At 40.2% G+C, this 21127-nt stretch overlaps 1 protein-coding gene across 1 annotated transcript; it reads right to left on the bottom strand.

Moving 5' to 3' along the window:
- Positions 1 to 5399: 5399 nt before the first annotated feature.
- epn3b (epsin 3b) lies at positions 5400 to 13880 on the bottom strand. Its single transcript, XM_037690186.1, is given in 10 exon segments — positions 5400 to 5683; positions 5754 to 6047; positions 7651 to 7746; positions 7889 to 8059; positions 8112 to 8286; positions 9899 to 9985; positions 10719 to 10837; positions 11555 to 11870; positions 13526 to 13609; positions 13772 to 13880. Coding segments are annotated over 10 exon segments (1686 nt in total). The 5' UTR covers positions 13832 to 13880.
- Positions 13881 to 21127: the final 7247 nt, after the last annotated feature.

Below are 21127 nucleotides of genomic sequence, written 5' to 3'. Positions count from 1 at the left end.
ATATATATATATATATATATATATATATATTATTTTATTTTTTTTAACAACCGGGAGCAGCTGATTAACATATCAAAAGCTCAAGTAATACCTCAACTACAGCCCAAAATCCCCAAATAATTGAAAAATGATTTCTCTTGATGCTTTTTCAATTTCCAGCATTCCATCATGGGAGAAGTGGAGGTGGTGGAGATAGTGGTTCACCTAGATGGCAGACTGGAGATGTGGCAGTGAGTGTCTGTTATATTTTACAAAACAAAAAAATGAAGCAAAAACAACATCAGCAAATAAATTTAAAAAATGTTACCCACTCAAACACATAAAGTAAGACTTGTTGTATAGAAAGTGGATGAAAGAAGCCTGAGTACCTGTGAGCACGCTGGGTTTAGTTCCTCCTGCAGACTAATTGTTCCCACATTGCAGCAGCACCTCCATCAGGCGACGCTTCATTCATCACTCGACTGCCTCACTGCTCCAGGGGGCCAAGATGTGTAATTATACTCTCATGTTTGCATGAAGTGAAATCTCTAAAATCCAGATGATTTTTCTGCAGAAGCATTAAAACATTGTAACCAGGCTAGCAGAGAAGCAGAAGACTGTTTTATTTCTTTGCTCTACCAGCATATGTGATGAATCTTTGAATCTTGTCGACTTGGCTGTTAGTTTTTGCTGTGTGTGTTTATTAGGAACCTCCGAGCTGCACTTGTGCCGTGAAACAAACTCCATATTAGTTTTTGACTAATAGAGATTAATAACTGCCATGCATATTTATCTCACAGTCAATTATTTCATTCAGATGTTTCCATTTTACAAGTTCAGACTGAGGTCTGTGATCCTTTGCACTGCAGGTTTGCAAAGTCTCGTCGTTCCACGGGGCCATTTCAGAACGGAAAATAGTGCTCGCTGCCTCAAACAACTGTTCCCACTATTACTCACCGCTGCATGTTTATGTCCCCTCCTCCAACAAATCAACACCACATGGCAGCGTTGCATATCAAGTGTGCGCACCAGTTGATTTACTGTATCGGGAGGTCGAGACTGCAGCTGCTTGGATCTAATCAGACTGCGCCTGATTGTGTTTGGACAGAAATCACATCAAAGGGAAGGAAAAGTGTCAGAGGGTGTCTGGTTGTGCAGGCGTAAGAGGCTTTGCTTAAATCTTTTCATTTTGTTTAGACAGTTGTATGTATTTGACCTTCTGTTTGATTAAAAAAACACTTTTGTAGTTGTTTTAGTCTGTCTGGTGCTGCAGACACACACAAATGGGCTGATGGTGCAGAGGTTAGGTGAGACTGTTTCCCCTGTTTGAATCTCCCAGACCGGCACAAAATATTTTGGCAGGAAAGGTGAAGCACCTCCATCTGCTTCTACCCTTATCTGCCCCATAGTGGGCCCATGAGCAAGGCATTTAACCCTCCACCTGCTCCTCTGTCACCATTGATGGCAGCGGTGTGCTCAAATGTTCCATGGGAAAAAATAGAGGATTAATTTTACCATTAGGGATTAACAGAGCATAACAACAACAACAACAACAACAACAACAACAACAACACTACGAATAATAATAATAATAATAATAGCATTAGTAATAATAATAATAATAATAATAATAATAATAATAATAATAATAATAATAATAATAATAATAATGTAATAATAATAAGAGTATTGGTAATATTAATAATGATAATAATTATTATGGGCAGCACGGTGGCGCAACTGGTAGAGCTGCTGCCTCTCAGCGAGCAGGTCCCTGGTTCAAATCCCAGTCCAGGGGTCTTTCTGGGTGGAGTTTGCATGTTCTCTCCGTGCATGCGTGGGTTTTCTCCGGGTGCTCCGGTTTCCTCCCACAGACCAAAAATATGCATGTTAGGCTGATTGGTAACTCTAAATTGTCCCTAGGTGTGAGTGAGAAAGTGAATGGTTGTTTATCTCGTTTGTCTCTATGTGTCCCTGTGATGGACTTGCGACCCGTCCAGGGTGTACCCCGCCCCTCGCACAGTGATTGCTGGACATGGGCACCAGCGACCCCCGTGACCCAAAATGGAACAAGCGGGTAAAAGATAATGGATGGATGGATAATTATTATCGTAATAATTATTACGATAATAATAATAATGATAATAAAACAGGAGTTAGTATCAAGGCTGATGGATGTGTCTAAATGCTGAAAAATGACATGATAAAAGAAAAAAGAACATTAAAAAGTTATTTGTGGACAGTTGGGGTAATTTTATTAATCTTTGTTTCCCTTTTTTGCTTCATAATGCCACAGATTTGGATGGATGGATGGATGGATACATGGATGATGGATAAATGAATGGATGAATGGATGGATGGATACATGGATGATGGATAAATGAATGGATGAATGGATGGATGGATGGATGAATTTATGGATGAACTCTTGACCATTTCTGAGTGATATCTTTGTACACGTTTTTAAAAGTCGTGTGCTGAAGTGCTTATTGTAAAATTGTACTGACATTTTTGTAGGGCAAATGTTGAAGTTTACAGTTTCTAATATTTTTTGTATCATTTGTCAGTGTAGAATCAGATTATGGGATTGTACTAACTGTTGAGACAATGCTGCTACCTAGTGGTTTGCAGGAGTAATAAACTAAGATTTGTTGGCTCTGTAGATACTGTCTGTGTCTGATGAACTGAGAGCCTTAACAAGTGCAGAGGCCAGATGCAACCCAGGATGGCAGAATTTAAAACATGGATGACAAACCAAGATGTGAAGCAGTGGATCTGCTTTAAACACTACAAGTTGTAGTTCCATTAGAAATAATAAACTTTGTGGATGTTTTCTTTTGAAACCTGAGGATCACTTTGCTCCTGCACTCAGAGGAAGTGTTGTAAGAGTGAGAAAAATAATGTTGACCATAGATTAAATAAATGAAAGATTAGGTTCTGCTTTACACTTTTACTGATTCTACTTTTATAATATTAGAAAAATACTTTGAATCAGTGCATTTAAAGAGCCAACACAACAACTCAGCAGAACATTTGTTTTTGTGTGAATGTTTATGAAGCATCCACACTAATTTTCTTCTGTGTTTTTTTCAGCGTCTTTCTCGTCCCACAGTTTTATTTATTTCAACAAATCATAAATCAAAACTTTCAGATTGTTCAGGACAATCCTGCTATGACTTTTGGTACTGGTAGTACAACCTTTAGCTTTTTGAAATATTTAGTCTTTTCTGCTTTTTTTTTTTTCTCATAGAAAACGAATTGAGCTCATTTTCCATCCTTCATCTCTTTCGATCTGTTTACAACCTTTTACTGCTCCTTTCACATTTTGTTCTGCTTCAGCTTCCTTGTGCAAATTATTATTTTTTTTAGCTATTTTCAGCCGTTTTGTGCTCCTTTCAGGATCTTTATGCTAACTACAACATTTTTGTGCTTCTTCTAACTTCTTTCAGCGCCTTTCAGTTTATTTCTACGTTTCACCTTGCTCTGCTATTTCAGCTACTAGCTGTTTATATGCTAATTTAAGCATTATCGGCTATTTCCACATTTTTTTTTTGCAATCATTTACTTTTTTTTTGCCTAATTCAGCAAAAATGTGCTCTCTCCACTTCTTTCTTGTAATTTTAGCTTCTGTCTAGCCTTTTCAGCAGATTTTTGTTGTTGTTGCTAATTTCAGCTTTTTTCGGGTAATTAATTTCCACTAATTCGTGCTCATTTCTGCTTCTTTCAGCCAAATTGGGCAAACTTGTTCTTTCTGCTTTCTTTTGCTAATTTAAGCTTCTTCTACCTTTTCAGCTAGCTTTTTAGCATATTTTAGCTAATTGCAGCTGTTTTCAGATAAATTCATGTTTTTGTGGTAATTTGTGCTACTTTATGCCTAATTAACTTATTTATGATAATGTCAACTTATGCTCTTTTCAGCTTATCTTTGTTAGTTTCAGTTATTTCAGCTACTGTTCAGCTGTTTATGCTAATATTAGCTTTTTTCAGCTAATCCCACATTTTTTGCACTCATTTCAACTTTTGTTCTTTTTGTTTTCTCCTGCTGATTTATGCTTGTTCTACATTTTCAGCTACATTTTAGCAGTTTTTTAGTTAATTTCAGCCATTTTTCAGCAAGTTCTTCTGCAATAAGCAATCACACTTTCGCATTTTCGCAGGAAAAGCAATTTTTCTAGCTTAAACTGAGATATTTTCTTTTTTTTTGTCTTAGCTAGTCAGTCTGACTTTGCCTTCCCATGATGCCTTGCACAGGTACTATTTTCAATAATGGGATGAACTTAGACACCCTTTCAGTGAGCGCAGTGACCAGAGCAGAAACAAAGGATGACTCATTCATCATCAAATCCAATGAAAATGCAAACACCAGCCATTTATTGATATAGTTTTCCATATTACAGCAATATATTTCTATTAAATACATATGTACTCAGCCTGTGTGTGTTTATAGGTAGGCATTTTACATTCGTGTCCAGTGTCAGTGCAGTGGTAAAGTCTGAATCAGCTCAAGATTTTTGAAATCATCAGCATCGAGGTGAGCAAAGAGCAGGACATCAGATTATTGTTTGATGTTTTTTTTCTCTTCCACTCTGAAATAAAGTGTCTGACATTCCTGTATTTTGGTTTCTGAAGCCAAATGCATTAATTCATGGTGTAAAGGTGAGACAGAGTGGTGGTGAGGTGTGTAGAGGTAGGCACCGGGGTCTAATCGGGTACAATCTGAGATTATGAAGAGGTCCACATGGAGCGAGTAAGATTTATCAAGAGCTGGTTTTTATTCCATTGTTAAATTAAACTAATTTTTTTTTTTTTCCTGGAATCTCGAGCTAACGTGCTCTTGACTTTGAAAAACGGCAAAGGGGATTATATACCGTAATCTATATGTAAAAAGGAGGCGTGTGCTTCAATCCCACAGATTTGGAGCTTCTCCAGAAACAGAAAGCTAAATATAAAGTTTAACTTAACAGACAAAAAAAAAAAAAAAAGATTCATTTCAAGGAAGTGCTCAGAATAAAAGAGTAATTTGGAGTCTCGGGGCTTTGGAGGCATTCATGCTTTGGTCGGTGGAGCAGCAGTGAGGGTGAATCGAAGTGTGCACCTTGATCTTGATCTCCAAAACAAACGTCCCTGTGGTCAGAGTTGATACAGGTGATGGGAAAAGCTTCACACTTTTCAGGTTGGGTGTTGCCGACATGTTTGCATCCTGAGAGCACATCTGTGCACGAGAGAGTGAGATCTTTGTTCTTCAAGACTTCAGGCTTTGTAGCAGCTGATGCGCCTTCAGACACAAGTTTAGTCAACCCGACTTTAATCCGCTTTGAATTTGCACAATGACATCAGACCAGTTCTGGCCCGTTCCACCACACTATTCCAGAAAATGAAACAACAGTCCAGTCTTGGGAAGGTGGGAAGGTGGCGGCGACTCAGAGGAACGGGTTGTGGCTGTGTGTTTGAGTCTGGGCTGATCGTGGAGACAGGGGGAGCAGAGGCTGCGGGAGGTTAGAGGGGAGGTCCAGGAGTCCAGCAGGAGGTTGTGTGAGGGAGGACGGGAGGACGGGGGGCTGGTGGAGCAGAGGGAGGGGCAGCGACGGGCTGTAATGCAGCATGTGAGGAGGCAGAGGCGAGGTGGAGCACGGCCGCATCTGGTTGAGGGTGAGGCGCGGCTGGTCGCAGTGGAACGGGTTGGTGGGAGATGGTGCACTCAGGCCTGTAGTAAGTATATTTATTAAAGTACATTTACATAAAATACTTCATCCCAGAAATATTTATGTGCTTACCTGAGAGGAAGGGGTTATTCTGCATCTTGCTGGGAGGCTTAGGAGGTATCAGAGTGTCCAAATTGACCAGCGAGGCCCCCGTGGGTCCTAGAAAAGCCTCTGGAGTCCGACACACACGTGCAGGCGGGGCGCCGAGGGGGGGCGCTAACCGGGACAAGTGGAACATCTCAGGGCTGTCTGACTCCCGTCCATTTACCAGGGGTTTCACCGGCGGGTCCGCTCTGAACAGATCCGACCTGGAGTCTTGTCCAGAAAACAAGTGGGACGTAGGTTTGATTCCAAACAGCTCAGCATCTGCAAATCAAAGAGTAGAACTTCAAAACACATTTTAACGCTGATGCATCGTTAATAATCTATTTATAAAGAAAAAGGTTCAAGTTTACACACAAACAGGTCATGAACAATTTTATTTTATGAATCCAGTTGGTTGCATTACAACAGAGATTGAAAAGACTACACTGGCTTTAGACGTTTCTCCGTTTGGTTGTTCTAGCTGAAAAATTACTCCAATGATCCGAGTATTTTAAAATTATAATTAATAATAACCCCCTGGTCTGCATACATTTGTATTCTGAGAGCAGTTAATCTGAGCCCAGCTGCAGATCATCCAGCTGAATGGATGTGACCCGACACAAAGAGCACAATTATTACCCGGATGTTTCAGATTTAAAAAAAAGTCAATTTCACCTTCACTTTTAATGAACTGTTCATCAAAATTTTACAATCTTACAACTTCACATCAAAAATAACTTTTCGTTGAGATGGAGGTGAGTTCTCATGCTGCTGATTATCTCATGCTGCTCATTATCCATGCTGCTGAGCTTGTGCTGCTGGTGAGCTCAGGCTGCTGATTATCCATGCTGCTGATTATATCATGCTGCTGATTATCCATGCTGCTGCTGATCTCATACTGCTTATTATCCATGCTGCTGATTTTGTGCTGTTGATTATCTCATGCAGCTGATTATCTCATGCTGCTGATTATCCATGCTGCTGATCGTGTGCTGCTGGTGATCTCATGCTGCTGATCTTGTGCTGCTGATTATATCATGCTGCAGATTATCCATGCTACTGATCCCATGCTGCTGATTATCCATGCTGCTGATTTTGTGCTGCTGATTATCTCATGTTGCTGATTATCTCATGCTGCTAATTATCCATGCTGCTGATATTGTGCTGCTGGTGATCTCATGCTGCTGATCTCATGCTGCTGATTATATCATGCTGTGGATTATCCATGCTGCTGATCTCATGCTGCTGATGATCTCATGATACTGATTAACCATGCTGCTGATCTCGTGCATTACGTCACATGAACTTCAACTAATTAAACACAAAAGCACTTTGTAATACGTTCACAATGAAGCTGTATAAAACAGTTGATGGTAGTCAGAGTACTGTGTTTTACTTAGGTGGAATTTTATTTTACAGGGTCAAACTTCCAGTTTTCAGTGCATAATATTTCTCAGTCATCATGGCTGTGTTACATAGTTAGACTCATCAAGAGATATTTCTACAAAAATGATCGACAACATAATAATATATAAAGTTCAGGTGTCTGAATATATTGTCGTTTTTACTGAAACGTCAGCAGATTAATTTGCGCAGCTACTGTGAGACATGGCTGTGTGTATTTGTACATAAAGCAGATAACTGACATCTGACAGAAAAAACGTTTTAGGGTACACAATTAATGCCAGGTGTGAAGAGCTTCCACATGCAGTTTAATAACCCAAGATAGATGCATAATGCTAGATCTGAACCTGTTAAATCTATTTTTTTAATCAAAAAATATTATATCAGTAACTTTTGTTTAAAATAAAAAATTAGTTTTGATTGATTTGAGTCACGTGTACAGTGAAACCTATGGTGCTTCTTGTTCTTAACACTTCTCTACCTGTTGGGCTGGCAGGCAGAGGGGGGGACACTCGGAGAACCTCCTGCTGAAGCCTCTCCTCCTCTTGGGCTGTGAATGGATCGGTCCCGTCATCGTCTGTTTGGGGAAATGAAAACGGACTAAAGCAGCACGGATATAAAGCAATACATACATATGTGTCAAAAATCAAAGAAAACTAACACAGGCATGCAATCTGATGGAACCTTGTGATGCTAAATGTATGTGAAACATAAAGTACCCCCATTTGTGGGGCCATCCCAGGCATCACAGGGGGGACTGGATGGTGCCTGTGCCACCTCCCAGGGGTCTGTGTGCGAGTTGGCACATGGAGCCCAGGGATTGGATGTGTTAGAAAAGGGGGGAGGGTCCATCCAAGAGCTGCCAATCACAGGAGAGCTGGACTGGACTGCTGAGAAGTCAGATTTAGATTTTTATTTTATTTTCTGAGTATGGTGAAGCACAGGTGTTGTTCTGATTAAAAAACATTCAGGTGTCTGTAACAAAGCACCCACCTACAGAGACCCAGGGGTTGGAGATGGTGTTACTGGGGGGCTGAACTGTGGGCCATGGGTCGCCAGTGGGAGGCTGTGGCTCAGATGATGAGCCAAAAATGTCCACGAGGTCCAACATGGCAGACTAGAAGGGAAGAAAAAGATAAAAAAGATGAATATTACAAATTCTTTAAAACATTAATTGGTCATTGTGGCCAATCAGTTCAATTTTAGTTTAATCAAACCACAGGACACGTCTCCAAAACTTTAGGTTTATTGTGCACGTTTGCAAAGTGTAATCTGGCTTTTTTTTTTATGTTGCTTTCAGAGTAATGGCTTCTTCCTTGATGAGTGGTCTTTCTGCACATGTCGTCTCACTCTGGATAAAGATGCTCTCTAACCAACTTCAGCAGGTAAAAGATGGCTGCTTCAGCCAGGTACCAGGAAAAGTTTAAATCGGATTTAATGAGGAAAAAATAGTTGTGCCATCCTTTTAGACAGTGTCTATAAACATCCGGTTTATATATACACATATATATATATATATATATATATATATCACCATCATATACACAAGGATCTGTTTAGTGCTGAAGTTTTTACATTAGGCACCTTCTTGGGCTGCTATGGGGTCCTTGGGAACATACATATTAATTTGTTCAGTGTGATTCTGGTTCTTTTTACATTGCTTCCTGTCTGCACTTGTGATAAAAGTGAGCTATAACAAGTTGTTAACAATTACTATTTAGTTCTTTTCATATTGAAATGAAGCGGCGAATTTCAGCGCTAATACTGTATATGTTAGCATGTTAGCATCACTTGTGTAGGAATGTCATTTAGTGTTTTTCTGTTCTAACTAACTAGCTAACAGTCATTTAAGTTCAATCTAAGCCTCAAGTTACCATGTGCTTGATTTAGTCTTCTCAGTTATATTGTGTTTGTTTATTTCAGATACCAGAGAGATTCAGAGACAAGTTGTAGGGAATAGGACAAACTAAACTACAAGTGACCTATTAATGTACACCCAGATGTATGGAAGTTGGAGTGCGCTCAGTTCAATCTGAAGACTGTTCCACTGTGTCCGGCCTCGCTCTCTGATCGGAGTGTCTGTGTGAATGAGGTGTTCCTGCGAACCCCCCTGAAATAACACAGTCCTAGCTATTCACCACAACAATGAACACCTCTATGAAGAGCTACTCCTATGTGAAGTTTTATTACTTTTATTTTTGTATGTCAAAAATGGTTGTGTATGTTTCATGTTTTTTTTGTTGCCAGTTAAAAAAACATTACATTCCTGCCTGATGTTTCACTGATGCGACTGAAAGCACTCGACCAGTTACGCGCTGCAGGGATGTTAACATAATGCGCCGAATGACTCCGATTGGTGGGTTGAACAATTTGTGTTCAAGAGTTAATGTACTAAAAGTTAAGGACTGTGCTTTTAGGGAAAGGTGATGCTGCGTTCAAGGTCAAACTCAGTTGTTATTCTGCATGCATCTTCTTGTTCTCCCTCAGCACTTTGCCCTTTCTTTCTTACATCTCCCTCGTTACGGTTCATTTATTATTGTCGCATTAAGCCCCTCCCCTTTCTCTTTTCTTTCAGTCATCGTTTTGCTCAGCTTCATTCTCAAAATGCCTGCCAGCAGCCTCCTACAATCACACCGCCCACCCACCTTTCAATGCAAATATACACTAAAGTACAAGCATTTACCCACACACATGCTATCCTGCTAACACACACGCATTTTGAAACTAACCTCGTGTGTCTCTGACCGGCTCTCTCTGCGGCTCTCATCCAAGGCTTTCTGTAGCAGTGAGTCGTCTCCTTGGCGACAACGCTGCTCCTGCAGGGGCGGCATCGTGACATCATCAATGCAACAAGTACCGACTCTGAATCACACGAACACACCATAGTGAGCAAAACAACTCAATGTCTTGGTCCAGCAAATGTAAAAAAAAAAAAATGACATGCTTTTTTATGCAGCAACATTGAGCACAAAGTGGGAACAAGTTTAAATCAAAAAGAGAGAAAACCCCAAATTTGACAGAAAACTTTGACATTGTTTGAAAGAAATACGCTGATTTATGTCCTTTGGGAAAGAAAGGAAGATGAAAATTTAAACCTGCACAGTTAAAGAGAAAATGTGACTAACAAAGAAGACAGGATGGATTTTAACCAACAGCTTAATTAGGCGTTTAGCTAACGGTACAGACAAACTCATATAAAAACGTTATCCCTCAGCATGCACCTATAGTGGCAAGCATTATCACACAGACACTAAATTCAATGGTTTATTATTAAACACTCACACAGAACTGTTAGGTGTGTTTTTGTCTGTTTGTGTGTGGATCATTTTGGTTTAAAGCTTCAGGCAGTCTATAGTTGTCATCATTCGTCTCTATGGTAACGGGACTGCAGGGCTAACGTTGTGGGCGAATGTTCAAAACACTGATAACCATAAAGAAAGCCACAAGGCAAGTGTGTCTATGGTTCTGAGAACCCACGTGCGTGCCCACAGAGATGGTTACACCAGAGGTACGGCAGATTACCACGTCTTTGTGCATGTGTTGTTTCACCTTCTGACTCTCCTCCCTGCTCATGGCCAAAGCCAGCTGCAGCTGCAGCTCCTCCTCCCCGCTGGTCTGAGGTCGAGCCTGCTCCAGGTCTGAGGCGGCGCGCGGAGACGAGGCCGATGCTGCAGAGAGAACGAGGAATGACATTTTAACCTAAAGGCCTGGCATTCCTGGAGGGGGTGCATATCGTCCGCAGCCTTTCATGCCAGAACTTTGTAGTGAAACGATGTAGTTACAGCCATTTTGGTCAAACGTTGAAAATAACGTTATGCATGATTTCATACAATACTGTGAGATGTCATGCTCAGAGTGTGTCTGTGGATGACTCTCAGCTCCTACCACATTAAACTTTAGCTCAACATCTGTACCACTGACTGAGTCATAGCCACTTCTTTATTGGCTAAGGTTGCTTAGCTGTGGCGCCCATCTTGGATTGAATTGGCTCCTTTAGTTATTCATTTGTAGTTGTACGTCCATTAATTAATTTATGCAAGTTTCTTTACAAACTGTCGAGTAGTTCATGACATATTTTGGCAACAGACAGACACACAGACGGTAAAACCTTAATTGTTCATCATTGCCATTCAGTGTGAGGTTGCATGAGCAGAAGCACAGAGACGAGGAGTACACAAAGTGAATGAACATTTTCTGGTCAATGCCACAATATTGATAGTGTTGATCACTTTTGTATTGAGTAGTTTAAAGTATTGTGTTACTGCACAAAAAGTTGTTCATGGGGTATGTGATGATAAGCCTCAGTACCTGTTTATTTTTATTTCTCCATCTGTTTATTCATAAAGTAGAAAAAGTCAAAGTGCTCCAGACGAGTGTAAACTCACAGTTGAAGGAGGACGGAGAGCCTCTGGAGCGGCTGAACTCTTCGCCGTACAGCACAGCCATGCTGGGCTGACTTGTGCGTCTGCCTGGGTGGTAGGATGGGGGAATCCCTCCGCACACGCCACCGCTCCCACCTCCGCTCCCGCTCCCTCCGGTTCCTCCTCCAGCCATTCGCTCCTTGGTCTTCAAGGCTTGACTTCTCTCTTGGCGGAGCCGGTCCTCGTCCCGCAGCAGACACACCAGCTGCCGTGCTTTTTCTCGAACGTTGGCCCCCTGGTCTCTTCCATCACGGTCCACGTACTGGAAGTCACGCAGCGTCTGAAAGCGAGACGATCAACAAGAATTTGTGAAGCCGGCATATTTCTCCAACTTTTAGTTAATTCATTTCAGTTCATGTACGCTAAATCTTTACATATTCCTAAAACACTTTACTATTTACAGTTTTGCTTCAAAGATCTTAAAATACTGTTTTTGGTACCACTTTACAATAAGGCTCCCCTTATAGATGGAAAATAAATAGTTTATAGATACATTATTAATTCCTCTATAAGCACTTTATAAATCATTAATCATTGTTTATTATGTGTTAATTAAGGGTAAGAGAGAGACAAAACTGACCAGTTTTTTACCAAATAGTGAGCCAAATCTGTTCACCTATACATTTCATCTAGAGTTGTTATATTAAACATTTCAGAATAAGTTACTACCTTGTAAGCACAATAAGCATTTGTAAACCAAATTTTTTTAGGATATAATATTAGTTGTAGATACTTATAATGCAGTGGTAAAGTACAATATTATATGCTAAAACAATAGGTTTACAAATGCTTATTGTACTTACAAGGTAGTAACTTAGTCTGAAATGTTTAATATAACAACTCTAGATGAAATAGGTGGCAGATTTGGCTCACTATTTGGCAAAAAACGGGTCAGTTTTGTCTCTCCGTCACCCTTAATTAATGCATAATAAACAATTATTAAAGATTTATAAAGTGTTTATAGAGGAATCAATAACATACCATTTATAAGCATCTATAAGGGGAGCCTTGTTGTAAAGTGGTACCCTTTTTATTATAAAATGTCTGTATTTTAACAAAGTTCAGTCAGGTCATGTGGACAGTTTCTTTTTTTGTTGAGACGTTTCGTCCTTCATCCAAAGGACTTCATCAGTCCAAGGAGCCACAACAAACTCAGTCCCACAAGCAGCACATTACCTCACACACTCACTCAGTGGGACTGAGTTTGTTTGTGTGTGGCTCCTCAGATTGATGAAGTCCTTTGGATGAAGGATGAAACTTCTCAACAAAAAAAAAAAAAGAAACCGTCCAGATGAACTTACTGAACTTTGTTGGATTTTCTACCTGGATTACTGAGCATGAATTTTCATGTCTGTATTTTAGCTGATGTCAGTTTTCTAAAAAGCTCAATGACTGACAGAAAGGAGACAAGACAACTTTGGAGTCTGAGAGGTCTCCTTGATGCTCCTTAGGCCAAACAGGAGCTGAGCTTACCTGCTTAGCAAGTGCCTTGTTCAGAAACTTTCCTGTGTTTCTATCCTCATTTTTGTTAGTTTGCAGCTGAATGTTTATCGCCCACAGACTTTCATCTGAGAGTTTCAGACAAGGATTAACTTGTGTTGAGAAATGAAAGAGTCCATTCTGAAAGTATGTGTTAAAGATGATGTTCGGCTACAACCACATCAAAATGTAGCTCAATATCTGTAAAAGTCATTGAGTTATACCATTTTTGTGTTTTCCAAGTTATAGATGTACGTCCAATCAATTTCCTGGATTTTATTTTATTTTTTAATCAAAATTGATTCTGTTGTTCATGAAATACTTTGGTAACAGATAAAGTTGAAAGCAGTTTAGGGCTAAATTTGAAACCCAAATCTTGTGCTCTCAGAGTATGTGTAGGGGATCAGTTATAGCTACGACCAGACCATCATGTTGTTTGTGTGGTGTACTGTGTACCTGAATGGTGAATAGGTTTTCACGGCATTGTTGGGCCACCCTCTCTGATCCAGTCTTCAGCAGATAATCCAGCAGAGTCAGGGCCTGAAGTCAAATGTTGATTCTTGAATTGAATGGACTTTTTATTTGCAAGTGCAAATATGCACATAAACACTAAACAGTCCACTTGTAGCTCAAAAACTTGATTAAAGAAGATAAAAGAAAATGGTTTTCACAGCACATAGGAAGTGAAATAAACACACACACCTTGTAAACGTGTCTCCAGTTCTTGCCGCTGTCATTGAGGCGTTTCCACACCATGCCCATGACCTCAGCAAATGCCACAACATTGAAGGTCAGGTCAGCGATCTCTGACATGAGAGACGAGGACGGGCCCCATGGATCGTTTGAAGTGGCCTCGCGAACCTTCACATTGACACAGAGAACATCATAATGTCCATCTTTTATCAAGCATGCATTGTTCTCTCTATTCAGGAGTACGTGCATCTTTGCAGTATGAAAAGGTCCGAGGCTGAAGCAGAGGGGGAGGGACTCAAAACATTTTGATACAAGAATTGTATCAGTTTACACTTTCTAAATGACCTAACACACATTTAAAGAGAACAAATGTATTCTTCAAATACCTTGATTTCGGCTTCTGAATAGTTGTGCACAATATTCTTCACCTGACGGCGCAGGGCAGAGGTTGTCATGGTGACTTGGAATGGAAGATGTAAAGGGAGAGTAAGGAAAGCAAATGCTCAACAGGTGAAAAGGGGGTGAAAGGGGAGCGGTGGATGGGAGGAGGAGAGGTAGCTACACCAGGAAATGCTCCTCTTCTCTGCCAGGAGTTTTACCATGCCCCTATAAAAGGAGATAAGATGATATATGAATACAGAATACACTGGGACCCAAACAGAACCAGATTGTTCTATTAAATTTCCGTGCTGCACTCAGTACTATTAAACACAACATCCGAAGAGTCTTAAACATAGTTTTGGTATTAAAGGTATTGTTTTGATCTGTTTAAAGCAACATTTTCTTCATATTAAGTCTCTAATGCTGTACATTCTAAAGTTAGTTGTGGTGTTCTACAGGGTTCTGAACTAAGACCAGTGGTGTTTTCTCTTTATTAGCGTCCTCCAGGAAACAAGAAAACAGAACACTTTTTCCCTGTGAAGATGATGATGAAAGTGCTGAAAGTGATGTATAGTATTCAGAGATTACATGATTTTACAAATAACATCATCCTGATACTAACGGATATTGCACAAAGCTCAGTCAGATTTAAGTCCAGAATGTGGAACCATTGGCGTTTCAGCCTTTTTGTAAATCTGTGACTTACATTTGTGATTTTTTTATTTTTTAAATTTTTTATATCATCTATTTGAATTTTGTTTTTATATGGACCTGATTGTGTCTTTAACAAAGGTGATGATGATGATGATGATAATCATAGGAGCAACAGGCAGAGAACCCAGGGAGCAGGTAGGAATAGGCATCTTGCTCAAGGACACCGTGACATATGGACATGGCAGGGAATTCAACAACAACCTTAGAAACTTTGTTTGAAGACATAAAGTCCTTGTTATTCTTTACTTTTTAATAAATTCAAAACTGAGGCAATTCTTTTCAGCTCTTCAACCCTTTCAGACTCACTTTGTGACTTCATTCTTACTTCATTCATCTTATTGGGGCAGCTGTGGCTGAGTGGTTAGAGCAGTCGTCCTCCAATGCAGAAGTTGGGGGTTCGGTTCCACCAGCAGTCACATGCCAAAGTGTCCCTGGGCACTGAACTCCTCATTGCCTCCAATATGTGTCCCATCAGTGTATGAATGTGATCTAAAGCACTGATTACTCTTTGTATAGATCTAGTAGTGTTGTATGAAGGGGTAAATGAGGGCACAGATTGTAGAGTAAAGAGCTTTGATTATCTTGATAAGATAGAAAGGTGCTATAGAAGTACAATCCATTTACTCTAGGTGGTGTTTTCTTTGCTCCCAGTGCACCAATAAGAAAATTTTAAGTATTCTCTGACCGAGACGTGTTGTTGATCTCTAATTTAAACAGGATGAGGTTTTTGTTTAATTGACGGAACTCAACTTAAATCAGGAAACATCCTCACCATGCTGAAAAGCACCATTTTATTTGTTTTTACATTTTCCTTTTATCTTTTAATATTTATTTTATCAATAATTTAATAACACTTGTGAATTGATTTTACAAGTGTAATTCCCTTATATTCTGTGTCTTTGTAAGTTTTGTTTTTGTCGTGTAAAACACTAAGATGCACCTTGTATTAGAGCTTGAAAGGTGCAGTATCAGTAAGTTTAACTGAATTAACCCAGAAGTAATCTTCTGTATTATTTGTACTCAGCAAACGATCGTTCTGCTGAAGCATTTGAATTTTTACAGAAAGGATTACTGACAGGTTGACACAGCCAGTTCTGAAAATTAGAGCTCACATATTCAGATCGTAAAACTCACATTGTTTGATTAATTTCATTACTTTCTGTGTCAGTGAGAATTTACTGATGTAAACAATGACTGGAGATAGTACTGAGCTACTCCTAAATGGTGTCCCATCACAAAGAAGTAGGTCCCCCCCCCCCCCCCCCCCACACACACACACACACAGTTGTGTAATGAAGCTTCTTGAAAGCTTTCATTATTCAGGTCAGAATGTGACACACACAGACACACACACTTAACCCACATTTTTCTTTTAAATTTCTATTTCAGAGAGGACACGAGGGAATCGATCAATACGAGCTCCAGTCAAACTGTAACTCCCTCTGGTTGTGATGAGCGTCATTGACTCGGTAAACCAGAGCTGACTGTGTGTAAGGCCTCACGCTTAAATTCCACATGTTCTAGAATTGCACCGCTCGGGGTGGCTGCATGTTGGAGCAGCTCTGTTACATTCATTCTGAAATATCGCTTTCGGAAACTTTAATTCCTCTTTTTCTTGATGTACTGGTAAATCTTTTTTTTATGATTATTTCCTCTGGTATCATATGCTGTGCAGCTGGAAGGATTTTTAATAAAACCTTTTTAATTTTGGACATTTGTTATTATGCGTAACCATGACAACAAGGTGGTTTTTACAAGTGGGAGCAGCTGATTAACATCTCAAAAGCTCAAATAATATCTCAGCTACAGCTCCAAATTTCAGACGAATTGAAAAGGAGGTGCTGTAGATGCATTCTCGTCTCCCTGCTGGCTGTAAGCGCATGACCACCGAGATCCTGGAAATGGAAGGAAACACGGCTCGTGACAGCAGAAGGATCGGGATCATCCCCCGGCACTTGCAGTCTGGGTGGATGGATCGGACGGCATCTGCAGCCAGTTTCTTTGGATCTGCTGTGGGACGGACCTTTACAAGAGACCCATCCTGCCTACAACCACTCTCTATAACACTTCTTAATGAAACAAGGATAACAAGTTACAACATTTAATTTCCCTTTGAGATTAATAAAGTATTATTGAACTGAATTGAACTGAATTAAAAATAAGTCAACTGGACACTTTTTAAAATTGTTTTTTTGAAGACGTTTGACCCTTTGCCTGAAAGGTTTCTTGGTGGGACACTTCAGCTTCTCTACACAACCTCATCTGAACCGTCTCAAAGTTGTTCAAAGACTTGCTGACAAACTAAAGATCCTCTGATCATGTATTCCTTAAAGAGATAAGACTTGTAGATATTGCTTCAGGATTAAATGGCTACAATTATCTGCTGACATCACATTTAATACCCATCTATTCATCAGAGACGCATGTTCGGGCCGCTGTTTAATATACCATATTATTCAACAATTTTCAGTCAGGTCATCTGGACAGTTTCTTTTAAAAAAGAAAAAAAAAAAGAAACTGTCCAGATGACCTGACTGAAAATTGTTGGATTGTATACCTGGATTATTGAGTATGGACTTTTTTTGATATCGTATTATTTTACATTATTAGTGTTTAGTATATATCTTAGATCTTTTAGTGTATTGTTTAGCATTTGCTTAGCATATATCAAGTGTTTCTTTTTATACATTATATTTTTGCTATTTTTGGGTGTAACGGACCTTGAGTACATCATTTCGTTCCATCTCACGTACCACATGTGATGCGAATGACAATAAAGAATCTTGAACTTGAACTTAAGAAAACATTATCGTTGTTTACCTTATTAGGAGCACTAAATTGCTCCAGTGACAACTTTTTTTTTTTTGGAGAATCGGATGTACAAATATATTATTATTTCCACTGAAATAAAGCATAAAGTAAATTGTAAAACTTGTACTTTTTTCATGCGTTATAGTTCCAAATATTACAATTTAGTGTTGTGAAAGCATTATAAGTTTCCGTTACTGCTAAAATAACGTTTATTTTTCATTCGATTTTTTAAAAATGTAATAATTCACTGATTCTCCACCAGAGTTCACAATGTAAATGAGTTTCAGGAGGCCTTGTTCTGCTCCATAAAAAGTCAGCATCAGCAGAAGCACCGAGAGCCTGGGACGGCACGGATACAAAACTCTGAGGGGATGAGTGTGAGAGTGTTTGTGTTGGAGAGACACAGAGGGAAGGAAGGGCATGGAGAAGAAACTTCTGCTCAGCAGCTGCAACCGGTATCAGCTTTCTGCACAATCATCTTCACACACACACACACACACACACACTCACGCACACACACAGAGGAACCCTCACACGCAGAGGTTAGAAAGTCAACGGTGTGAGCTGCTTTAAAATGCCGGGCTTTAAATCGCTTTATCTGAGCCTCACACCAGAACAGATATTTTCAGACTGTAGGAGGAACATGATCTTTCTGTGTGCACAACAGCTCTCAGAGCTGAGAACACAAATCCAGGAAATCCAATAGGATCATCTGAAATGATGTGTGGGAAATTTACGTAGCGATAAATCTGAATTATTTGCAAAATGCTTTAAATCCTGATGAGAGTGAATTCCATATTTCCTCTGGTGTGAGCTGAAGGCCACACACATGCACCATTTTCTTAATTTAACTTAATCCACATGACAAGTCATGAAAACACACAACAAACACATTATGGAGTGCTTTTTCCCCAAGAAGGCCATTACAATAAAAAATGGGATTAAAGGTTCCAAATGGAAGTGAAACATCCTTCACATGCCAACATAAAGATAACATTTGATGCATATTCAATTCAATTCAAAAATACTTTATTAATCCCAAAAGGAAATTAAATGTTGTAACTTGTTATCCTCGTTTCATTAAGAGATGTTATAGATTCTGATAGGTAGGAAGGATCTATTGTAAAGGTCCATCCCACAGCGGATCTCAAGAAAATGGTTGCAGATGCCGTCCGATCCGTCCACCCAGACTCGGTTTGCCTCTCGGTTCCCTCGGGTTGCAGGACTGCCCGAATGCCGGACTGAACTCCTCTTAGAGTGATAGCCACTCCTCCCAGCAGCCTGCTGAGCTCATTGTCGCTTCGGACTGCCGGCCAAGAGACGATCTCTGTTCGTCTGTTATCACGAGCCACATTTCCTGCTAGTTCCAGGATCTCAGTGGTCAGGCACTTGAGCACAGCAGGCATGTAGACGGGAATGCATCTACGGTGCCTCCTTTTCAACTCATTTGAAATTTGGGGCTGTAGTTGAAATATTATTTGAGCTTTGAGATATTAATCAGCTGCTCCTGGTTGTAGAAAACTACCTTGTTGTTATGGTTACACATCATAACGAATGTCCAAAACTAAAAAAGTTTCAGTAAAAATCCTTCCAGCTGCCCAACATCCGAAAGCAGAGGAAGCAATCGCCACAGAAACTGTGATTTACATCCAGCAAAAGAGAAATACAGAGTTACTCCCAACATGCAGCCACCCTGAGTGGCGCAATTCTAGAACTTTAGAATATATTTATATTTAGAATATATTTATAGATTGTTTAATGCTAAGTTGCAACGTTTGTTCAGGATACATCAAAAGTCCCTTTCAGAGTATTCTCTTCAGTTTTTAAAGGTTTAGAATAGTTGCTATGCTAGGTAAAAATGTGACACTTCTCTTTCAGCATCAAACATGGTGCCTGGTGACTGTTACTGTGGACATCTCATGGCTATATAATACAGACTTTTTTAAAAACCTGTGTTTGTTTGTTTGTTTGTCAGCATAACCTTTGACTTAAAAACATGTCAAAGGAATGTTTAGACCTGTTACAGTCGAAAAGCGCACCTATTGGTAAACTGGTGAAAAGGCAGTACAGACCTTGTTTTAACTGTCATCACGAGTCATCCTGGTTTCTAGTCTTTTATTTTAGGTTGGGTCAGTTTTGGATGAGGATGCAGAGAGACAGATTAAAATGGCTCAAGAGCCATTTTAACCCACGAGGCTAATTTAGCCAATGTATAATCTAAAATTACTTAAAAAAACATCAGTTTCTCAAAAAAAAAAAAAGCAGATTTAGATGTCACTATTACACGTCTGGCAGCACAGAGACAAACTGTGAAGGTTCACTGTGAATAATACAACCCATAGTGTTTTACTGGGATGAAGGGACATTTTCTGATTCACACTCATTCATGACTCAAGTGGACACAATAATCTGAGCAAAATCTCGTTAATGAGCAGTCTTAAGGCCAACTGCAGCTAGCGTCAAGTTACTGTTAATTCAAGCTCAAATGCTGACATTTCTGGGAACAGTTGGCTGGTTGTCATAAGCATAGAGAGCAAAAGCAAGAAGGCTAAAAATAATCTTATAACTCAGAGCTTGTTCTGTGTTTGCTATGGCTTTTTTAATCCAGTGTCCCTCAAAAAAAGTTGAGTCCAGTGCGTCATTTTGCTCAAATCACACACAATTAACGTCACTCCATTGTGCTGCGATGCGCATGCTCGACGTGAAAGCAGGTGTAAGCATCACTATGTTAGAGCAGGCCTACTTATTAAACACTATAAGTTGGAGTAACAGTGGCTTGAATGAGAGAGTGGGGTCTAATAGGCTCTTCTTCTTAGACCCCCCACCCCGCCGCAACACACCCTCATCCACGCCCCCTCATGCGGTGGATTCCCTCCGGGGGATTGCCATGTGTAGCAAAGACTCCTCTCTCTCTGTAAGGCCGACTGCAGCTTGTCTCCCCCCGGCAGGAGCTGCTATAGCATTAAAGTGGAGCACATGTAGAATTGAACATAAATGTGTGTGTGTGTGTGTGTGTGTGTGGGTGGGGGGGACGCTGCTTACCATCACGCTCATCTCTTGTCCACCAGCATCATCACCTTTCTGGGTATCTTCAAAACACCTAGACAGGAATAAATACCCCCTCTGCTGAGCGGGACGGAGATGATTATCCTCCCCGCATCTCGGCACTTCTCCCCCCCGTGCCAGGAGCCGAACGGCGTGCGTGTTTGCAGGAATCCTCACGCGGGGATGTTAGTCAGCACCCGGCGTCCGGCCTTTCCAGGAGGATGCGAGCTTCTCGACCAGGCAGTGAAATCCGCATAGGATGGAGATAAGCTACAACACACGGCTCTCTCACCCCCCACCTCCCCTTCTCTCTCTCTCTCTTTCTCTCTCTCTCTCTCTCTCCCTCTCTCTCTCTCTCTCTCTCTCTCACACACACACACACACACACACACACACACACACACACACACACAC

The sequence above is a fragment of the Nematolebias whitei genome, chromosome 16, assembly GCF_014905685.2.
Source record: "Nematolebias whitei isolate Nwh7 chromosome 16, NemWhi1, whole genome shotgun sequence".
In the NCBI taxonomy this organism is placed as follows: Eukaryota; Metazoa; Chordata; class Actinopteri; order Cyprinodontiformes; family Rivulidae; genus Nematolebias; species Nematolebias whitei.
The sequence above is the reverse complement of the archived record's forward strand: the minus strand, read 5'-3'. Positions and strand labels throughout refer to the sequence as shown.